A 12,230-nucleotide genomic window follows, 5' to 3' on the forward strand; every position below is an offset into this window, starting at 1 on the left:
CAGCCAAGCCTTTAGTAAGTGCTGTCTGTCCTGGTCGTGACCCTTTGAGAGGGAGAAAAGAGAGCCATGGACACAGTTATATCCTCCACCTGCACCCATTTCAGAACTCATATATATATATATATGTTAAATGTTTCTGCAAATTTTTAATACATCTGGAAGCACAGAAATCAGAATGAATATCAGCATACTGCTTATTGCGCAGTATAAACTGAATACTGCCTACTGTGGTTAAAAAATTTGCTTGTGAAAAATTTGCATTATGCAAAACATTTAGTTACATGGCTTTATTATGTTTGTCACACGAACTCATAACATGCATGTTTTATTTCACAAGTGGCGCCCGGCTAGCCTCTCTGAAATAAAAGCGGTTATTTTGCGTTTTTAATCCAATTTTTGTTTAAAAACTCATTGCAGTTCAATGAAATAATGAGTTTTAAAGATTAAAATTGTGGACAACATTATTTCTTGTTAAGGTTATATTATGGTTCATTTATCACACTGGAAATGCAAGGTCAAGTTGACTGCACTGAATTTTAAGGATACAGTATTCCTTGCAGTGTGCTCTGTATCATACTCCACATTTTGGCAAATGTAGTAGGTCATTCTTGTATTCTATCCAAATATTATGCACAGTACAAACCATATACTGCATAGTAAGATAAGTATGAACAGAGCCAAAATAACACTTTAATGCAAATAAATATACTAAACTAATAATTTACATTTATTAAATGGCCTACTTTATGTTGTGTTTTATAAAATGTTCATTTGATTTAGTAGGTTTTATTTGTATTTATGCTAGCTTTAATGTATAAAAGTTAAATATAGTAAAATGTATAAAGCTAATTTCTAACTTACTGCTAAAGGGTGCTAATTTAACACATCAATACATTATAATCAGTGCACAAACATCTGCTCATTAAACACATACAAGACTCCCAATTTCTTCCTGATCTCACAGCCCTGCCCCCTCATCCCACTTCATAGCCGAAGCCTTTAGCATCACCCGCCTCAGTTAACAAAGACCAATAATACCATGGCAACCACAGAGGGCTTCTGCCTCAGTTCATAAAATGATGACACCCAACAGGAGTTTCAATATGACCATCGATTACACGAACATATTCTCGGCATGATTAAACTGACAAGACAGGGCCAGGACCAATAATGCTGTTATTATCATTTACAAAAGAATGTGGTGCCAACGAAAGGGGGATTTTCTCTGCAATTACAGGGACAGTGTTTGACTGAGACTGAAATAAGTACTAGTTATTCCTGATGTATAAGTAGAGAGTTTGATGGTTGAGATGGTTGAGCAATTTCAAAACATAGAAAAAATAATACTGATAATAGAAACACATCTGGAACTGTATACTCTACTTTCAATGTCAGATGCATGACAACATGAATTTCTTTCTTTTTCTCTACAAAACCACCATACCAATGACGAAAATTCAAAACCAGTAGTTTCGAGTTTGCTTTGCAAGTCATGGGTTAAATATCATAGCACTTCCAACAATGGAATGACATTTCTGGCACCCTTTTCTGTGAACCTGCCTCTGTAAAATATAAAAAAAGAAAAGCACAGTAGGATTATAGATAAATGTATGAGGACATACTGTCCCTAGAAATGGATTTCCATTTAAGTATATGCTTTATAGCACATAAATACAAAGCTCTCTGAAGTACTTAATTCTGATTTGTCAATTACCATTGTTCTTTGCAACAATGTGTACCCGAACGCTTATCCATGAAACACAGCTGTGCTCGTAATCGGTCTCCCACAGTATCTACAAGTCCATGATTTTTTAGTAGTTGATATCTTTTACACACCCTCATGTTGTTTCAAAACCCTATGAATTTCACTCTTTGGTGAAACACATACTGTAAGGTGATGCTAGGCAGAATATCAGCCTCACCATTCACTTTCATTATATGGTAAAAGGATGCAATGAAAGTGAATGTGACTGAGACTAACATTCTTCCTAAAGCCCCATTCACACCACAAGCGAAACAGAGCGACAAAATGACAGGATGCCATTAATTTTCAATGAGAGCACATCGATTTCCGGACACATGAGCGACAGTGACCGTTGGTGACAAGATGTGGTGAGCAACACAACAAAGTTGAGAAAACAATCGAGCGGCATTCAGGAGCGACTACCAGTTGGAGTGAAGACAACGGAACTCTGACGATGCGAGGAAAACCATGTCAGAAACTTTTGCATTCTGAGTGCGTTTGATTCATATTTGAACAGATTGTTTGTCTTGTTTAATGATATGATGCAACAAGCACTGCTGCAGGTTAAATGAAATGCTCTCCCCAGCAGAATGTTCATCTTGTCAAATTATAATGATAGCTTAGTTTTACCAGAAGTTTCATCTGTAATCAGCATTTCAAAAGCTACTATGGACTGACGTGCAGTCCACCAATAACGTTAGAACGACATCAGTAGGAACGCCCACTAGCGACTTCATAGAACAGAGACTAGCAACACCAAGCGACACCACTCGTGGTGTGAATGGGGCTTAACATCTAATGATGACAGAAGTCTTATTTTTGGGTGGACTGTCCCTTTAAGTTTGCAAGTCATCTGGTCATTATTGCAAAATAAACAACAGCAGGTTGATCAAGACTCTGATGCGAAGTGAAGATTTAGTTTAGTGTTCCTAGACACTCCGTGGTCTCTTCTCACAGAATAAAATAATTACCAGTTGTATGATATTTACCTTACCAACCAATCACATGTTTTCTTACTGTTCTTAATTCTCTTACTTTTACTGCTTCAATCAATTTATCAATTGATCAATCAATGGATCAATAAATCAATTTATTAAGGCACTTCATAGCTCAGCTATTACGGCTGTAGTGGAATGGACCAGTGATGCTAGCGTTGGTTTATCGACCTCCACACTCAGTGAAAGATTTTATACATGAATTCACAGAATTTGTGGGAAATATTACTACAAAATGTGACCGATGTTTTGGTGACAAAATTACTAACTTAAGATCGCAGTTAATGCCTTGCGCTGAGGATCAGTTAAATTCAATGCAGTCACTAGCCTCATGGAATGCCTTTGACCCTTTCACGTTACACACAGTTATAGAAATAACTGCCAGACTTAAACCCTCCTTTTGCCCCCATGATATTAGTCATCCTCGGTACATGAAACAAATAGCAGACTCAGTAGGGTCCTGGTCTGGTGTCCTTTTTGAATAAATGTGTGTTGATAGGGTCCATCCCCGACTGCCTGAAAATTGCGACTGTTTCTCCTTTGCTCAAAAAGCCTTCACTAGATGCATCTGTTTTAAATAATTTCATACCAATCTCTGTCTTACCCTTTATTTCCAAAATAATGGAACAGATTGTCTTTATACAGCTTCAGATATTTCTTAAGAACAACCACATTTTTGAAACCTTTCAGTCAGGTTTTAAATCATCACACTGCACAGAATCTGCTCTTCTTAGAGTTTGAAATGACATTTTAGTAGCTACAGATTCAGGTGATACTGTGATTTTAGTTCTTTTAGATCTGACTTTAGCGTTTGATACTGTTGATCATGCTATACTGCTCTCCAGTCTAGAATCGTGTGTGGGCTTAAGAGGGAATGTTCTTAAATGGTTTAAATCCTATTTAATTGATAGAATGTTCTCTGTCAAGCTGGGCAAATTAACCTCTTCTGTGGCCCGCCTTTCCTGTCCTGTGCCACAGGGCTCTATTCTTGCGGCAGCACTTTTTACTCAATATATATTCTCTCTGGGTTCCATTATCAGAAACGTGGTATCTCCTACCACTTCTACGCTGATCCCACTCAAATCTACTTACGGGTTAAACGAAATGATCACATTGCAATACAATCTCTTCTAGCTTGCCAGGAGGAAATACAAATTTGGCTAGCTAAAAACTTTTTATTTTTGAATGAAGATAAGACAGAAGTGATTGTCTTTGGTCCTACAGACAATTTTGATGTCAGTAATGTTGATTGCAGAAATCTTAATGCTTTCCTCTCTCCTCAAGTACAGAACCAGTGTGTCCATTTTGATAGCCAGCTGAAATTTTACAAACATATCCGTGCTGTCATAGGTTCCAGATTCTTTCAGCTATGTCTACTCCATAAAGTTAAACCCTTTTTGTTGGAGAAAACGTTAGAGACAGCAGTTCATGCCTTCTTCACTTTCTCTCTGGACTACTGTAATTCTCTCTATTGTTGAATTTCCAAATCTCTAATTGCTCGACTCCAATTAGTTCAAAATGCACCAGCAAATTTCTCAAAGGAGGTCAGAAGTATGATCATGTTACCCCCATTTTAAAATCACGTCACTGGCTGCCGGTTCAAGTTAGATTATTTTAGAATTCTCTTGTTTGTTTATATATCGTTACACAACCAAGCTCCCAGTTACTTGTCAGACTTACTACATCCTTAAAATCCACCTAGAAGTCTGAGATCCAGTGATCAATATCTCCTCGATGTCCAAAGCTCGAGGCTTAAGCGCAGAGGAGGGAGAGCCTTTTCGGTTGTGTGTCCTATATTATGGAATAGTTTGCAGTATCAGTATCAGATTGTCACCTTCAATATCTGTTTTTAAAACTCATCTCTTTTCACTGGCTTTTAATAGTATGTAATGTCCTGGTCTTGAATCGTTGTGTGTTTTTATAATTTTGTATTATACAGCACTTTGGTCAGCCTTGATGCTGTTTTTAAATGTGCTATATAAATAAAAGAACTTAAACTTGAATACTTTTTTAATGTTTCATTTAATAAATTCAGATTTAATTTAAATGAACAATTTCTTAATTAAATTCATTTCAATTCAAAAGAGTATTTGTTTGTCAATCAATCAATCAAACAATCAATCAATTGAAAACACTTGCCTGAAATAAATGCTTTGGTACATTACTGAAATTTGGTGCCAGTGAATGACATGTTTCCTCATTATCAGTCTTTTTTTGATGGCTTAGAGCGCAACACCGCACAGGAAATGAGATCCGATTAATTGCATGTGTCACGCACACCCCTTCTGCTTCACTGTTGTCAGCAATTAAAAAAAACACAGCTTCTATGTATAGCTGTGTTTTTGGACACCTTGCTCATCACATTCAATGATGAACACTTGAGAAACACACTCACTCATTAAAAGAAGGGCTGCCATAATTAGGGGAAATGCAACTGAGCTACGAGCCATTATTTATTTATTTATTCAGCCTGGCCTGCACATACAGCCACCTTTCAATTTCTGTTTTGCCTTATGTAATTAATATCCACAGAGCATTTCCTGGGGAATCATTTGAACACTGAATTATCACTTCTAAAAATATGGATTAAACCACTGGAGTCGTATGGATTACTTTTATGATGCCTTTATGTGCTTTTTGGAGCGTCAACATTCTGGCACCAATTAACTTGCACTGTATGGACATACAGAGCTGAAATATTCTTCTAAAAATCATAATTTGTGTTCTGCAGAAGAAAGAAATTTGTAAAAATACAATAGAAATAAAAACAAACACTGTTACCTATGTTGGAGTAATGCTGAGGTGGAAGGTCAAAGGGCACAGGGAAGCCCACGGAAGAGCTGGAGGCGGGAAATACCTTCTCAACAGGAAATGTGGTCATATTCTGAAAAGATAATGACAAAACGGATCTATGTTTTACATTTTATGGAATAATGATGCCTTTTTTGTTTGCTTACTGGCTGATGCCAAACGAGCCCACCCCTTAGTCTCTATGATATTCTGGTCCCTAGATATGGCTTGTGTGCTTCCTTCCGTAAGTCTATGGGAATTTTTGTCACATGTTTTACAATCAACCAGGTGAAAATGGAAAATCTGATTGCTTAGAAAAGTAATAGCGCAACTTTTCTCAACAAGCTGCTAATTTGATGTACCAGTCATGCTCGTAGCACAAACGGTGCTGAAGTGTAAAACCTGGGGTTATGGGTTTGTTCAAATCAACAGCAATTATGATGCTTGCCTTAGAAAACACAAGTAATTATTGCCTAATGATTTCATGAAGAATTACCTAGTATTCTTTAAAAAAATAAAAAAGTAAATCGTGCAGTAAAAGCATAGGAATATTTAATAAAGCTTTAATAAATAAAAAACACCCAAAATCCATCAGAGCCCCAATTATTTTAACTCTGTGTAAATAGACCTTAAGATCTGCCATGACTCCCATAAAAAACAACTATATTTCATATCAGACAGCATATTGCAAAAGTGTTCATCAAGATCTAATGAGAACTCAATGAATTCACTAATTCTGCTTCCAGAGAAATAAGCCAGAGGGGTGCAGTGCTGTTCTCAGGGAAGCTAAACTCTCATTTGTGTGGTAGGTATGAAAATGGAGGGGGCTGGATAGATTTAAAGGGCAGTGGGGAATATATCGCCCAGACTCAGACAGCTAAAGCTTTGCACAGAGTCCAAGGAGGTGAATGTGGCTGTTTGCAGGTAGTACCACAGAATCTTTGCTTCTACTTTTGAGAGATGGGAAGTGACCTATTAGGAGGAGAATCAAAAATATGTCTCCACAGGTATTGGGATACAGTCAACGAGAAGCATATATGGATGTTTTCCAAGATGTTTATATACATTTAGGACTGCCGGAGTTAATACATTAAAGGGAAAGTTCACCCAAAGATTAAAATTCTCTCATCATTTACTCACCAGATGTGTATGACTTTCTTTCATCTGCAGAACACAAATGAAGATTTTTAGAAGAATATTTCAGCTCTATATGTCCCCATAAAGCAAATGAATGAGTGCCAAAATGTTTAAGCTCCAAAATGCACATAAACACAGCATAAAAGTAATCCATAAGATTCCAATGGTTAAATCGATATATTCAGAAGCAATATTATAGGTGTGGGTGAGAAACAGTTCAATATTTAAGTTCTTCTTCTTTTGTTTTTGGTGATTCACATTCTTCATGCATATCACCCCCTACTGGGCAGGGAGGAGAATTTATGGTAAAAATTGACTTAAATATTAATCTGTTTCTCACCCACACTTATCATATCACTTCTGAATATATCGATTTAACCACTGGAGTCTTATGGATTACTTTTATGCTGACTTTGTGATTTTTGGAGCTTCAACATTTTGGCACCCATTCACTTGTATTGTATGGACCTACAGAGCTGAGATATTTTTCTAAAAAACTTTGTTTACTCATACACATCTGGGATGGCATGAGGGAGAGTTAATGATGAGTGAATTTTCATATTTGGGTGAACTATCCCTTTATCTTTTGACGTGTTTAACCAGTTAGATTTATTGTGGTTAATGCATATGCTCAACATGACATTAAAAAATGCTTCATTTTGTTCTGTCCTCTTTCTACCACTTTGCAAACAACTGCAAGGCCACTAGGTCAGGTGAGCAAGACTCAATGAAATAGTCTGACAAGTGTTTATCAGTAAATTATAGAAAAAGACCTTAACAGCTGATCTGTTCAGAAACAAAAGAAAATTCATGTTGCAGTCTTTATATGGTGGAACTAAATTATCATCAATGTTCAAGTCAAATATGACCTATGATATTTTGCTAGTGGCAAAAATCTTTGTTACATATTTTGTTTTAAAACTGAATGCATTAAACATTGCTCTACTGCATATTTTAAAAGCAACTGTATAGTTTGACAATAAAATAAATAAATACTGTCAACAGCAAAAAATAAATAAATCCATTATCCATTGACAGGCCTAATAATAATATGTGTAATGTATAATAATGCCTACTGTGTATATACAGTAAATTATACAGGTGAAACTCTGCAAAGTAAGATATTTCAAGCCTTTATTTGATATAATTTTGATGATTATGGCTTACAGCTTATGAAAACCCCAAATTCAGAATCTCAGAAAATTAGAATATTACATGAAATCAATAAAAAAAAGAATTTTAAATACAGAAATGTCAGCCCTCTGAAAAGTGTAATCATGCATATGTACTCAGTACTTGGTTTGGGCCCCTTTTGCATTAATTACTGCCTCAATGCGGCGTGGCATGGATGCTATCAGCCTGTGGCACTGCTGAGGTGTTATGGAAGACCAAGATGCTTCAATAGCGGCCTTCAGCTCTTCTGCATTGTTTGGTCTCATGTCTCTCATCTTTCTCTTGGCAATGCCCCATAGATTCTCTATGGGGTTCAGGTCAAGCGAGTTTGCTGGCCAATCAAGCACAGTAATACCATGGTCATTGAACCAGGTTTTGGTACTTTTGGCAGTGTGGGCAGGTGCCAAGTCCTGCTGGAAAATGAAGTCAGCATCTTCATAAAGCTTGTCTGCTGAAGGAAGCATGAAGTGCTCTAAAATGTCCCGGTAGACGGCTGCGTTGACTCTGGACTTAATAAAGCACAGTGGACCAACACCAGCCGATGACATTGCTCCCCAAACCAACACAGACTGTGGAAACTTCACACTGGACTTCAAGCATCTTGGATTGTGTGCCTCTCCATTCTTCCTCAAGACTCAGGGACCTTGGTTTCCAAATGAGATGCAAAATTTGCTCTCATCAGAAAAGAGGACTTTGGACCACTGAGCAACAGACCAGTTCTTTTTTTCTTTAGCCCAGGTAAGACGTTTGACATTTGAAGCCCATGTCCAGGACCCGTCTGTGTGTGGTGGCTCTTGATGCAGTAACTCCAGCCTCAGTCCACTCCTTGTGAAGCTCCCCACACATTTGAATGGCCTTTTCCTGACAATCCTCTCCAGGCTACGGTCATCCCTGCTGCTTGTGCACCTTTTTCTTCCACACTTTTCCCTTCCACTTAACTTTCTATTAATGTGCTTTGATACAGCACTTTGAGAACATCCAACTTCTTTTGCAATTACCTTTTGAGGCTTTCCCTCCTTGTGGAGGGTGTCAATGATGATTTCTGCACAACTGTCAGGTCAGCAGTCTTCCCCATGATTGTGAATTCAACTGAACCAGACTGAGAGACCATTTAAAGGCTCAGGAACCCTTTGCAGGTGTTTAGCTGATTAGAGTGTGACACTTTGAGCCTACAATACTGAACCTTTTCACAATATTCTAATTTTCTGAGATTCTGAATTTGGGGTTTTCATAAGCTGTAAGCCATAATCATCAAAATTATATCAAATAAAGGTTTGAAATATCTTACTTTGCTTGTAATGAGTCTATATAATATATTAGTTTCACCTTTTAAGTTGAATTACTGAAATTAATGAACTTTTGCACGATATTCTAATTTTTCAAGTTTCACCTGTATTTAGTAAAAAAAAAAGTTGTTGCAGTTGTGTTTAATGTCCATAAAGAGTCTGGTTCATAAGACACATAGGACATTTTTTAAATAGAATTTGTTTTTATTTTTATTTAATTTGATGAGGACTTCGGGACCCAGTTACTATAAAAATGAAGGAATGATTTTCCATTCAAAAATATAAGTTTAAGGTTGTTGGCTAATTTTCTTCTTCAGCACATACTCTGCAACACTGCTTTAATGAAAATGTCAAAAATAAAATATGTACATAAACAATGTTTATAATTTGTATACATTTTATGTACTCTATACATATATGAATTAGCAGTGTCTGCTTTTCATCGATATGTTCAGACATAATGAGTGATTGTCAACACGTTGGCACAGCAATATAATTTAAAAAGCAACAAGGTTATTTATATTTATTTATTTATTTTACCCTATTCATGTGTAGTCACCCAATGGGTGAGTGATATATTTGAAAAGCACAGGGTGTCCTCTGTAGAAAACCCCAAGATTTACAGCTGTTGCAAGTATGGTCTCCAAGAAATATAAAAACTAAATTGTCCTCTGCAGAGCACAAAAATGTGTGGGAAATATTGCTTTTATATAAAGTCCTTAACAACCTTCAAACTTCTAGCTGTAATTTTCTCAGCTGTCACGAATAACACAGATGAATTGAGCTTGGTGTCTTTCAGAAGCTTGTCTTTGTGGCTTGTCTCTGAGCAGAGACATCACTGAGGTTAATGTGGACTGGAGAAACATCAGGGTGAGTTAATAATTAAGCAATATATCTAGATTTGTGGACGGCAGACAGTACGGACTGAGTCAGAGTATGCTTAATTGTTGTAATAAAAAAGCATTGCATTTCCACAACTTGCTGCCCTGGATCTTACGTTTTTCACTAACATATCCAAGTCTTTTGAAACCATGTTCTAGTTAAGCACAGTTGCTTTTGAGAATATGAAATAGTAAATATTTAATGGATGAGTGCTCAAGTGGTTACAGATGCTTTTAGAACTGCAAACGAGTTGAAACTGCATTCAAGCACATTTTCCGGACACCTTATCTTGTATCCTATACTGCCCTACAAAGCAAAAAGGCAGTAACTACGCAGAGTGCAGAACTGAGAAAAATGACTTTAAAGTTATCCTGTCATCCAGCCTAAGTAGTTGTAGGTAGATTATTGGACATGTGGCTGTTTTGTTACTTTATATTAGCTTATTCTTTGTACATATCAATCCTCATATTTAATTTGATATTTTACCCCTATTTTGCAGTTACTGTATTCTTGCTTTGTATTACTTACCAAAAGCGTGGCACCATACCAAGGAAAAAGGCGGTAACTACAGATTCTCCAAAAACTATTTTGCCACAACTTGGGCTCTGGGTGTGTTATACACTGTATTTGAAATAATTGGAACCATTTGTTTTCCTGAACATGGATATACCAAACCCAAACTAATTTGACCATTTTAGGTCAATATTTTCCACCCAGAAGCTGTTCTGATGCTGAAACGGCTGCTTAAAGTCTCACATTGCTAAGCTGTGTCAAGGCCCAAATTGGGAAAATTTATTTTGAATAGGACCACATGCTTTTCTAGTTATTGAATATTTTTCCACCGCTGGTTGGATTATAACTTTGTGACATGAACAACAAAATGATGACATGGCATCGGCGATGATGTGAAGTTACAGAGGATAAAGTTACAGCTAGGAGCAGGGAGGATCAGGGGCAGGTAAGCAAAGCTATTTAAAACATCGCCTGTCAATTAGCATAATGCTATCTGAATGGACCTCTGAGAGGAAGTCCCGCCCTGGTGGCTGACAGGTGTTTATATTGTGATAGCCTAGCCTCTAAGTGTTTAATCTGTCACTGTTACTTACCATTCTCCGGGTATTTTCTTTTCAATGCCATTTCGACCATCTTCTTTCCCGGCTTTGTGCCATCTCAAACAAAATTTGTGTGAAGTTAGAAGTGTGAAATCGCAAATGTTAAAACCGTCCCGTGAGGATGCCGCGAAGTCAGCTGTGTGTGTTCACCATGGAAACAGTAACTTCACTGCGCAGCAACACGGTTATTTTTTGTTAGGTAAAACATAACAAGAATACAGTAATGGATGTTACTGTACTCTTGCTTTGTTTCACTATGGCTTTTGCAGTTACTGTACAAACGACTACCGTTTTTCTCCAAAAGCGACACACATTTGAGATAAGATGTTTTGTCACATAACAAAGGATGCCTTGAATGTCATGAAAATGATAATAACTCATTTTTGACCAAAAATGCAGTTACTGCCTTTTTGTTTTGTAGGGCAGTATATATATATATATATATATATATATATATATATATATATATACACACACACACACACACACACACATTTACTTGAAAAGCAAAATTTTTTTTTTTTTTCTTATCTCATTGGCAAATTGTCTTTTCTTTTAATCATAAACTCTCCAAAATATGGTTAGTTTTGCTTACATCAAGAAAAAAGCAATTTGCCAATGGGGCAAGAAAGAAAATGTAATTTTATCTATAGTTTTATACATTTAGTTTTATGCATTTTGTAATATATTAAATATATATCTATTTATCCATTTTGTTGAGCCATGTCAAACACCTTACAAAAAGTCATTACAGGTATATAATAATTTGCTTATTATGGGTCTGTTATTAAGTAGCATAACTCTTAACTAGTCTGAACTCCAGGGACCACTGATGACTCAGAGCTCATTATCAAAATATTTAAATGCTTAAAGTCACATAAGTTGCTGCTAGCAAGAACTAACCAGGACATATACAAGATTGTTAATCTGATACAATAAGTCTTCGGGCCACAAACAAACAACATATCTCTTTTGAGTAAGACAGCAAAACCTTCCCTATTCTCTTTCAAACACATTTTCCCTCTCTCTCTCTTTTTCCATGGCAAAAGAACCAAACCATACTGTTGCTTAGCAACTTTTGAAGTAATTCTAAGATCTACCCTGACAACAA

General features: G+C 36.5%; 1 protein-coding gene across 2 annotated transcripts in view; it reads right to left on the minus strand.

Moving 5' to 3' along the window:
- Positions 1 to 12,230, minus strand: part of tdp1 (tyrosyl-DNA phosphodiesterase 1) — a 40,165-nt gene that overhangs the window by 7,806 nt on the left and 20,129 nt on the right. For both annotated transcript variants that reach the window (XM_052153754.1, XM_052153753.1), the window contains exon 15: positions 5,521 to 5,623. In XM_052153754.1, the coding sequence (XP_052009714.1) occupies positions 5,521 to 5,623 (103 nt within the window). The remainder of the gene's footprint in view (positions 1 to 5,520; positions 5,624 to 12,230) is intronic.

Source organism: Xyrauchen texanus, chromosome 22 (assembly GCF_025860055.1).
Source record: "Xyrauchen texanus isolate HMW12.3.18 chromosome 22, RBS_HiC_50CHRs, whole genome shotgun sequence".
Taxonomy (NCBI): domain Eukaryota; kingdom Metazoa; phylum Chordata; class Actinopteri; order Cypriniformes; family Catostomidae; genus Xyrauchen; species Xyrauchen texanus.